The 12284-nt window shown below is 34.7% G+C and overlaps 1 protein-coding gene across 2 annotated transcripts in view; it reads right to left on the bottom strand.

Moving 5' to 3' along the window:
• The window catches only part of LOC106130527 (high affinity cAMP-specific 3',5'-cyclic phosphodiesterase 7A), a 99835-nt gene extending 87847 nt beyond the window's left edge, over positions 1-11988 (bottom strand). For both annotated transcript variants that reach the window (XM_013329379.2, XM_013329380.2), the window contains exons 1-2: positions 11526-11988; positions 8224-8272 (exon numbers count right to left, since the gene is read on the bottom strand). In XM_013329379.2, coding sequence (XP_013184833.1) covers positions 8224-8272; positions 11526-11645 — 169 coding nt within the window. In that variant the 5' untranslated portion in view covers positions 11646-11988. The remainder of the gene's footprint in view (positions 1-8223; positions 8273-11525) is intronic.
• Between the last annotated feature and the right edge of the window lie 296 nt (positions 11989-12284).

Below are 12284 nucleotides of genomic sequence, written 5' to 3' on the forward strand. Positions count from 1 at the left end.
ATCTCTCTGAAATCTTTTTACAATTTGTCATTAGTAGTAAATAAGAAATTATAAGATTATTTTTATAGTGCAATGAAATTATTTTTAATTGGAAAACAAGGCACCTAATTACATAAAACAACAACATCAAAGAGATACCGTAGGACACAAAAACACTGACCCTACCAACATTAAGTGGTATAAATTTTCCGGGTCGTTTCTTCAAAATATTATAACCGCATAAAAAAGATATGATACCATATCAGCCGAACAGATACTTGCCAATAAACAAATTAATAACACCTACTTCGAGGACAAATCTAATAACGGTAATATTAGAAAACTCACCGAAAAAAGTAGAATAACTTACCAAGATATTTCTTGGTGGTCTTCGTGATAAAAAGGAATATAACAAAATATGGTTCCACACTGATGTAGTAGATAGCTAATTTTAAAAATAGTGAAAGCCAACTGCTTCGCGCACAGCAGATTGTAAATAAATCACAAGACAGGCTGCATACATAAAATCATACCTCTCTCCCGGAGAGATAGGCAGAGATGATATCGTTTTACTTGCAACGATCCCCAAACAAAAAATAAGGGAAAGAATGAAAATGTATCTCTGAATATATCCATATACCATTGAGCCACAAATGTGTTTCGAGTCATGTGACTTAGCTATATTTACTCGGGATCCCTTTCAGCCGACAAATTTTTTATGTCCTATTTTAGTTTGGCGTAACGAGTTACGCATACTATTTTTTGTCATTATAGTTTTTTGGCATAATTGGTTTTGGCATCCTATTTCAATAGGCATAAATATAGTTTAGACTAATTTATTGTTGGGCGGAGCAGATGTAGTGTAATGCGCTATAAGGCGAGTACTTTTTAGGTTAGGTTAGGTTATGCTAATGGTAGGTATGCTTAAAGAAATATGCCTAAGAAGTTATGCCAAATAATATTATGCGTAACAATTATTAGGCTAAACAAAGGTATGCCATGTAAAATTATGACACAAAATTTTATGCTAATAGATAGAGAACCTATTTACTCCTTAAGGAATAGAAACATGAATGTATAAAACAACCTGATGATGACACACATGATTTAACACTGAGCGAATTGTCTTGTGAAAACTATTACTAACATTGGGTAAATACGAGGTTGCATACAACTTTATAATAATGCGTTCACCTTTAAACTATATGTTAGTTAGTTAGAGGACAGATACATTAAGTTATGAACTGCTTTAATATCGTGAAACTATAGCGAACTGAGAGGTGTGGAAATTCACGGTCGGAAAAACAAGTGCAGTTTGCACTATATTATATTGCGTTCGACATTGTTGCATGAATCTATTTGTGATATTTTTTTTCGACAACCATATTATCACGTGACACACATCTCATATGGACCAAAATGTAGATAATTATAATCTAGGCACACGATTGTACTACACCTGTATTAAGTTTTTTTATTGGGTATCCTAAAATTAAAAAAATACACGATATTGACTGAGAAACTGAACTTGGCCTTTCATTTTCACATTTATGTTTTTGGCGGAAAAAACCTCACTCATATCGCTAAAGAGACAAGAATTACAATTATTAAAAAAAACAATGATACGATTATTGTACCAACAAAACGAGATATTTTTCAGAGCTTAAAGTAATTCGGAATCATGAACAATGTATTTAAAAGACAGACTGACAACAGTAAAAATAAAAAGGCTCTTCTTACTTCTACAACGCAACCCTGAGAAGTTAGAAAGGTAATATGCTGAAGCCTGAAATCGATTCGATTTAATTGCACACGATTTATTTAGGCGATAGAATATAATCAATGTGTGCTACCAGAGATTATGGCTAAGAAGTTTCAAGGTAACGGCGTACTATTGATGGGTTAAACTTGGTATTTCTCTGCGTGATCATATCAGGAATCAGGAGGCCCGTGGAAGTTAAAATTAAATTCACCTATTTAGCCTAGCAAAAGAACTTACAGAAGGATGGTACAGGCTAGACATAAAACACATAGTACAAGAAAAGAAGATGGCACATCTCTCCCTTCTTATTTAGCGTGCTCCCTAGATTTAGGTTGCACCTTTTACTGCAATTCTTTGGAGCTGACCAGGGTCTGTTAGAGCATTACGTCAACAAAGAGAACAGTCGTAACTGTTCACCTTGTCCGGTCCTGTGCACATATCCCTCGCGATGTCCAGCCAAATCTACGAGGACAAATGGGAATAAAATGGTTTTAATACGACGATACATATCATGAGGGTTAACTTAGAATCACCCATTAAGTGGTCAGACCTTAATCAAATTGCAAGCAGTTGAAAGAAAGCGGCTTTTAACCAGTCAAGATCTTCAGAGAAGGTATATGTCCAGTGGCTTGCAGCTAAGATTTGAGTTTGTAGCGGGAGCGATATGATTCGGGCTCGACCGCCACCAAAGGGAAGATCTTCCGCCAGGTTAGGTGTTATGCCCGGGGAACCGGGAATCCGACGATGTTGTGTCTTTACTTGCGCGATTTAGGTTTTTCGCAGTTTTTGACTGACAGCGCGTCGCGTGATTTTTTTTTATTCTTGTGACTTTTGGCATATACATGTCGCCACAAGTTTTTCAATGTAATGACTTGTAAATAAGTAATAGAGGATAAGATTACAAGTTCTGTTGATTTCATCAAAAAATAAAACGCCATGGTAGTAGTAAATACTTAATGTCTAACATAACAAGCTAAAATTTATTTCTCACGTTTCTAAACTCAAAACCTAAACTGTAAATCTACGCATGCGCTGAATTGACTACTCATGTAAGCTGGTTGTTAACCTGGCAATGAAAAAGTGCTATCAGGCAAGTTTCTATCAGTGATAATACAGTTATATCGAATATTGCTGATACATATTATCTTGGGAAGATCTCTCAGGCATAAAAGCGACGTTACACACGAGCACGAGCACACGGCACGTTATCTGTTCTCTGTTCATTACGCTAGGTATACTTTGAGGCCATCATATCCCTTGTTGGTCCCGGTTACGTACCCACCTATATGAAAGGTTTGCCTGTGACCATGATCGACAGATTTTTATACGAAGCGAACCCCGTCTGACCTCTACACCCTTAGCAGGGAATGGATGAACGGGACCAAAATATTTGTACCCTCATGTTTTCCCCACCGTAAGAGCAACGGTAAGCGATGAAATTAATATAACAAAAGATGAAAAGATTAACTGTAAGACAGCGATAGGATTTGAACCTGTGCAGTGCTCTCTGTTTCCTTTATTTTTTATTCGTGCATTTATTGACCGTTCGACCATCAAAACTCTAAGCCTTTTAAAACTTTATCGTGCCATGGGGTAGGGTAACGAGATTAAAATACTCGGCTCAATTATAAAAGAATATTCCAAATTTGAAATGTGATATGATGATCTCAGATATGGAATGTCTGTACTAATACAATACAATTCAAATTCAAGGTTATGTGGGGACCCGATTTCTATCAGCAGAGTACATTTATCAATAGAACTATTTCTTTCTTCGTGAACAGTAAAAAAAAACATATCAAATTCATCTTGTACCAACTACGTCTTTTACTCCATTTACAATAAGACCGAAGGATAAAAGCACTTAAAATAAGAGCCTGAATTAAAATATATCCCAGTTTGGTGCGTTGTCTGCTGACCTTAAAAATGGTGTTAGTTTGTTCAATATAAAGAAGATCACAAAAAAAACATCGATGCTGCAATACTGATATGCAAACTTGTTTTATAATTTTTTGAAAAAATTAAAAGTACTTCAAATCTCAATTTTACTGAGCAAAGTCCTTAACGAATTAAATCAATCACTATAAGGACCTACCTTCAACTACCTTAGGAGTACATGCGCACTTTAAAAACATTTCGCTCTATCGATAATGCGTATTTTTTATAACCACAATGATAAATAGGGACTGTAAAATCGTGAGACATGTATGTAAAACATGATAAAATTCGTACGCAAGGCTGATTTGTTCTGATAAACACGTTATCGATGTTATCTATGACCTGAATTGTAATCAATACAATTTTAAACTACTCTTTTGATAAGTGACTTTTCAATTTCAGCAAATATTTGCACTGATTTTATACACTACATGACTAACCTTAGTCGGGAAATGACGTTTCAACTCATTGGGATTCATATCATATAGATATTGTTTGTATGCAATTTCGATAAAAATTTAATCCATTTTGCGACCACGAACTAACCACGACCACCAACGAGCCTTTTTGCGACCAACTATATTATATTTTGTGATGGATTGGATATATATTGAAATATATCTAAACAAAATTTACATCAAACCAACAAAACTTAACTAGGTATATATGAGATTCCTTACTTTTCAACGAAATCCTTAAAAACACTGAACTTATTGAGAGTTAAGTTAAAATCACGCAAATAAATCAATTATCATTTCGTAGCACTTTTATAGGAAAAAAATTGTTCTCTATAGCAACAAGTGAACAAAGAGTATTTTTTATACAAAGAACTTAATATTCAGATACATATTAAACTTGTAGCATATAAAATGGGAAAAAAGCGCCGTACCTTAGCGAAGCGCTTTTATAAAAGGCTGAATGAGCGTCAATCTGCCTGTTCCTACCTTACAAATAAGAGGTTGTACAAAGGCTTCAATTATCATGGCCGGATTAGACTAATAAACGTGGGGATTCTGTGCTGTGTTAAAAGGAAATAGAAAAGCACAGAACGACCAGGTAGGTGCGGATTGCAAATTGTGTTTATTCTGCACTTGAATATTCTCCTAGTTATCATAAAAAAAAATCATGGAGATAAGTTCAGTGGTTTTAACGTGAAAGGCGGACAAAGAAACACACCACAATTTCACTTTTTTAATATTGGTATGGCTGGATGTGCTTCAATTAGTATAGTAGGTAAACAAAATTTTACGCGGCATCTGTAAATCATATTTCTGAACTGATAATTTCGCATCATATATATCATCATCATAAGTCTAATAATAATTCATATTATACCAAATCCGGTCAATTTTTAGCTTTTTTGGTCTGGCTGGGGTTGGTGAAACAAATAGGAAACAAACGAACAGATATTTATACTCCGTGGTCATATAAGTCACCTATTTTTAAATACCTTTAGAGAATTTATCAATGTTTTAGTTATGAACATTTCTCAATGCAGGGGGGAACTGGAGAAAAATATTTCAGGTCTGAAAAGCTTATTTTAACTAATACTGGCTGTTGCCTGCGATTTCCTGAGACGTAAAAGTTCTCTGACAATTTCAATATATAACAGCAATTTTTTTTTGCAATTCAAGTACAAGACATCTGTCAGTAACAATTTTATTATATTTATAATTACACTAGAGGCCGCCCGCGACTTCGTCCGCATGGAAACCCTATCAATCCCGCGGGAACTCTGGGATAAAAAGTAGCCTATGTGTTATTCTGGGTCTTCAGCTACCTACATACCAAATTTCATGGTAATCGGTTCAGTAGTTTTTGCGTGAAAGAGTAACAAACATCCATACAAACTTTCGCCTTTATAATAGTAGTAGGATAGTAGGATATGTTAGAGTCGACGAAGATGCAACTTCAAAGCATACATAATGGAAATATGACCGCCAACATTTTTCTTGGAAATGAAAAACCAATGTATATAAAATAAGCTTTGAAAACCCATACGATACATGTAACTTTTAGATATAGGTGTATCAAAGGTTTTACCGTTGTGTCAGTAACTCCATGGCTTTGTTTTAGCGTGTTCAGAGGGTTGTGTTATACTGCTTAAGGGCAGACATTATTCACATTCATTAAATAAATGTAAAGGTGACTGAACGAAAATAATATGACTTTGATTTTTTTTCTGTTCAGTTAGGAAACATGGAAGTGTTATTATTAAAAAAAAGGTACAAGGTCCTAAGTGAAAATGTTTTTTGAGAATAAGCAACGCATAAGTGACGTGACGTGTACTCCGTATGACATTTGTATGGCGTACATATCCTTGCCTGTTATCCTATTAGAATTTTTAATACACAATTAATTTAAATATTTGGTTCTAAAGAAATATATGTTTTTTTGTTACTAAAAATATGTTTACTTTCATACAACAGACGCATGGAACTCTTCGTGTGAGAACACGACTTACACTTGGTTTTTAAACATTATAATCGTGACAAACGTGTCGGATGGCTTTTGTTGCCAAAGTTCATTGCCCTAAACACTTCAATCATAACACACTATTTCAGCATCGATTTCTCGATAAAATTCGTCTTTGCCACTAGTAATGTAAATCTAGATTAAATATACATGTGTTCAGATTTCTATGGTTTTCGCAGAAGTTTAGTATAAGATATTCTAATTAATTTAATAAAGCATAGATGGTGTAAGAAATGGAGAAAATATTGGTACCCATCTCAGAATATGAGTGGTCCTATCAAAATATGTCAATACGGTTTAATTAATTCATGTAGCCGTGGCCCACCGATTTGTCCCCCTTACCTTCATCAAATAGAAGATTTCATCACAGTTATACATTTACGAAATCACACCTCAATCCCGTTGGGGAAGACGGAGACTTTGCCACGAAAAATTGAAATGAGACATCTGAAATCCGAATCCCTGCATACCAAATTCCTTAATAACATTCCAGCCGCCTAGACTGAAAGAAATCGCTACATTGAATAAGTCCGTCATTGCAATACATCTTTCCTTGCAACAAAGATAAAACTAAAATTCATACAATGCTTTAATTTTAAAATTTATTATCTTCTTCAATACGTGAGTAGTCTAACGATAATTTTATACTTAAATTTTGACACCCGCAATATCTGGGTGTCACTGCTACCCCCTTCGGTTTAACCCGGATTCCACGGGTTTCCATGAAAAATATCCGGGCTACGGGCAAATTTTGTGAAGTTGGACCCAACGAGCAGATATGGCCACGGGAAAAATTATTTGTAACTTAATACTACGGTCCTACGACCTTTTCTACGCGTCTTAAAAAGACAGTCCCTAATAAAACTCAATATCCCATTACTATATTAATTTATGATCGTATATTATTATTCACTTTAAAATAAAAAAAAATCATTACGAAATAGGTCATGAAAATCTCTAAAAAAACTTGTTTTAATTCTAGCAGCCCGAGTGTTATATATTTAAAATTAAATATACATATATCATGAACAAATTGAATGGTCTCTAACTGAACCCTGGTGTAAGATAAGAAACTATGTAGTTTCAAAATAGCTTGGCCTATAACTAGTGCTAGCGACCTTAGGAACGATTGCGCGATCTAAAAATACTCATGCGCTTGCCCATGGCATGTACTGCGACATTCTAACAGCCCCGTTTGCCTTAGCCATATAAAAAATAACAGTTCCCGCGACTTCGTTTACCGTAAAAGTTCACTGACAATCTTTGATCCCCTCTTTTGACACGTTCTCCCCTTTTTTCGCAATAAAATTTAGCCTATATTCCTCCGACGAGAACATATGTTATTCATTACCAATACAAGTAAAGAGACGTCGAGAGTTGAAGGCTACGCTTTTGCCTGATAACCTGGGGGTCATAAGTTTGAAACTTACATACTCGTACATAACAATCCTGTGAGGTAACGTAACTATTTTAGTTAAGATTGGACCTGTAGATAGAATATTGTAGACATAGCTGAGCACTTCCCGATTTTAGAATATAATTAGGATATCGAAAAAGGCGACTTATGGAAAGGTTTAAATACTTAGAATTCTTTGACAATAGGCTAGCAACCTGCCACTACAGGTTTATATCTCAATTACATCATTAGGTAAGTCATACAGCTAAACGTGGCTTTCAGTCTTTTCAAAACTATTGGCCTTTCTACCCCGCAAGGGATATAGACGTGATTGGATATACATATTTATCATTGCAGATGGATTCTCCCCCTCTCCGTAGTCTCATATGATGTGTGACATTTGACAATTCAACGCAATAACGTCTGCCACAGATATTTTTGTCCGCAAATGTGTGCGTGGTCCCCTGGTTTTTCTAGTCTACTTACAAGTCCATCGTTTTCAGGAAATTTAACATACTGCAGAAAAGGGAATATACATATATGTTTCCCGTGAAATTATCATCTTTGTTACATTAAGCCAACGTGTCTTTCGAATTTAGTACCATTGAGTCTACCCTGTAAGGAATAGAAATGCATTTTCATCTTTGTGAAAAAATATGTATAGGGCACTTACTTGTGGTTTCTTCAGAGTCATCTGAAATATCCGATTTATCTTCAATTTTCTGAAACAAAACAAACGTATTTCAATTAATCATAAATTAAACACAAAATGGTTATTAGGCATTGCAAGAACGTCTGCGGCTACGTCCACGTAATAATCTTTCTCATCTGGGAAATTCTCTCTCGGTGCCCCTGGATTAAGACTACATTAGGAACTTACATGCCAAATTACAAATCTCTAGACGTAGCTGTTTTAACATGCTGTGCGTTTATATCAGTCAATCAGTCGGTCAGCATTTCTTATATTCATCAAGATTTAAACATTATATAAACAATAACATGCACAAAGCGAGGCAATAGAATAGTGATCAGTTGACATTATAATAAACCACTTTAGCCGGAGTGAGGTAGGTCAATGCTGCAGTTTAAAGAAATTACTGTAATTTGAGTTACAATGGGTCATGCCGCGAACCACCTGGCACACAGACTGCATAGGCGATACACGTATTGTGTGTATGTGAACGCTCCTTTATGTGTGTTTTATATGCATTTGCTATTTAACCTGGACAGTAACAGGATTTTAACAGGTAACATATATAATCCCTAAACGTATCTGTGTTTTCAGATGTTTACAGCTTAGGGATTGTCAAGGCACGAGTAAATACTTGGCATTAACTCTTTTAGCGAGATATACTCAAAGACAAGCTTCCGGTGAAAATGGGAACTTACGAAGATAGAGAAAGAGTGCATTAATTATAATAAACTATTAAGTTTACTTAAAAAGTTGACCACAGTTTTTGCACCTTTTTAATTGGAAAACCGAGTATGTTTGTTACCAATCTCCCTGATAGGAAAAACAAGAAGAGGACTAAAGTAGTACAATTAATCTCAAATAATATTCCTCATGCCTTTAAAATCCCTTAAGTTTAGACATCAAGGGCCAGAGATGCGGGGAAGGATTTCCAAAGCGAGGCAGTTCGCATAATCAAAACGGAAAAGATGACAAAATCCATTAGTTTTTGAGGGAAAGTTTTATATCTGCCGGCAATTCACCCAAGGGAAAGTGGGTCTCCCGGCACCTCGTTTGCTAGGCTACCCTCTTTTTAGTAAGAAGGTTAGGTGGTGATAGGTTTTAATTTGCGGCGCAGCCTTCTTGCCATGTAAAGGTTCACTAGATTGCACTGAATTGTACCATGATGCCTTCTGGCTCCACGGGCGACTCTTAATATTGTGGGTGACCAGTTAATTGCTGACCCTTTCTGAGAGAGCGGAGCGGACCCTTGCTGACCCTTTCTTCTTTTCTCCCTGCCCACGCCATGTCATCCGAAGATAGAGAGATGGAAAAGGGATTGTATTGTCTAAACCAGTGATAGGATTGGTACAGTGAACCGAGCCTGATTTTTATGTACATATTTTTTTGGTAACAATAATTCTTTCAAACATTCAAAAACTAAATGAAAAATGTAATATTGGAGATTAACGAAACCAATGTATGACGAGCTTACAATAGTATGATGGAATGGTTAAATATGGGGTCAGTTTAGATTGGACGTTTCTCAGGCCACACAACGCACAGCTGTCATGGAAAGCTTAAAATTGGTACATTGGTTTTTGGAAAGTATAAGCAATGTTCACTTTTAGTGATAAAAAATCTAGAATACTAATAGGAACCGGTAATTTGCCCGTTCAAGCGTTAGACATTGTAGGCAAAATCTTTTCCATATCTCTCTCTACAAAGGTTTATGAAGAATTAGATGAACATGCTTCAATTAATGACAACGAAATTAGGAAAGAAAATTCTAACTATTTAGTTAAATGACAATTTAGAAAAATCTGATAATTTGTCTTTTATCCAATATTTGGTTTGGGCTAGATATCAAAGATTAACTTTGATATAAGGGAATAAAAATAATAATTTAATGCTGTATGTATAACTAAGTACCTATTCATTTTTAAATAACATTGTATTTTTTCAGTAAATTAATAAATCAAAAGATGAATTGGTTCGTTAAAGTATTAAGTATTTAGGTTCTTAATTAATAATTGTTAGTTATATCATAAACCATCTTATCTTTAAATTTTCATTTACATGTAAAGAACTTGAACATTAGAAAGAAATAAATATAACATTAGAAATTATAGAAAGTAAGCACAATAAAACAGCTTTGGGTGATGTCAATTGTCAAAGTTTGCATGACTGCAAAGCTGAATGTTACATTACATATTTTTTTGAAGTATGGCATACATATCTCTCATTTTTTCATTTATTATGTTTATACTTTATCTATAGGTATTATTTTAATTTGTAGAAATAATAATAAAGCTTTTTTACTTTCAATTTATTTGAAGTAAAAATAATGTTTTTTGACAGCCTGTTCTACGCACTTTGGTATATGTAGCTTGAATATTTCTCTACTTATATAAGTAGGTATTAAATAAATAAATTGGTAAGTGTTGTTGTGTAAGTATCTTATAACCCTCAACTATGTAATTAATGTTCAATTTGTTCTGTTTATATGCTGAATATAGCATCATTTTGTAGTAATTGAGTATTTCACTCATTTACATTAAAATGTGCGTTTTGTGTGTGTGTGTGTGCGTGCAATTATTAGTTTACCCAGCTAAAGTAAAATTTACAAGTAAGATTAATGCCTAAAACAAACAATTCAAGTATTCTTATGTACCTATATTATAAAACACACTATTTAATAAAAATGTTTTTTGAGTAAAATTTACTCAATCTCGTTAAATAGTTGTTTGATATAATTTCTATTGATGCGACTTAACTATCTAGACTTAAATTGCATCAAATTACTTAGAAAATTCAAATAGCAAATTAATAAAACATTATAATTAACATATCATTGTAGAAATCATGAGTGATTTCAATTGTCTTCAGATTTTATCAAGACAAGATGTAATTTTGTAATAACTAATTATTACAAAATTATAACAGAACTCGACCAAAACATGTAACCAAAATGAAATCAGCAATCAATTGGCAACATCAAGTGAAATTTAACTTTCACTTTGCTAATACTGCATGCAAAGTACAAACTATTAAAGAATTTTATAAAAGTTGTCATAAATGCTCACAATCATATTCATAATTTAGAAATGGTTTGTTTTGTTTTAAGATCGTGTATACTTCACAAAGTAGCAAAATAGTAAGATATTGCGGCCTACATCACGACACTACTGCTCTAGGTGCGACGTAAATAACACCCAAATTAGGCAATTTGATGAATGAATGGCACATGCAAACATAAATTCAGCTGTAGTAAATCAACAAAGCATTCTATAGAAGTTGTTTACCAGGGTGTCTTGGTCTCCCAGCTCCCGGTAGTAGGATTCACTGCTCCCTCTCCGGCTGCCTACACACATGGCACGCCGTAAGAGTCCGGACAATATAGAGCAGAATCCACATTGTTGCATAGTTCTATATTTTTGTTAATTGTCTAAGTGCAGAGAAAGCCGCTGAGAGCGACACGATGAAAGATTTTTGTCATCACCCCGATAAAACCATTTTATTTCAGTCCGTAACTCGTATTTTGGTGCGTGAAATCGCGATGGAACGCGTGGCGCGCTTAGCGCGGCTCCAAAGGAATCATGATCACATCGATCCCATTATTGACGTCCGAATTTATTACAATTGCTGTAAGAACACTTGTTAATAGAACAAATACCGATAGCTGAAAGACAACTACAAGAAACGGACGAACGATACGTCAAACGGCCATCGGCCGACAGGCTTGCCTGTTACCTACTCCTAGGCGCCCACCCGCTCGACTATCACTGGGGCTTTGCCCAAAAAGGAGCAAGTATGATTTTCTCTATATGAAAGTTGATATGGCATTGTTATGTTTGTAAAAAGGCCGACTCAAATTTTATTGAAGTGTAAATGTGTTAATTCCCCTTCTAAGCATTACTTGCTGAATCGATTTTGATGAATTTTACGTAACTAGTTGTTTGCTGCAAACTTTAACCCATGATTATTTAAACACCTCCAATATTGAAAAGTACCTATAATAAATATAAAAGTATCTAAAAGACCGGCTAAATGTAGGCCACATT

This window comes from Amyelois transitella, chromosome Z (assembly GCF_032362555.1).
Source record: "Amyelois transitella isolate CPQ chromosome Z, ilAmyTran1.1, whole genome shotgun sequence".
NCBI lineage: Eukaryota > Metazoa > Arthropoda > Insecta > Lepidoptera > Pyralidae > Amyelois > Amyelois transitella.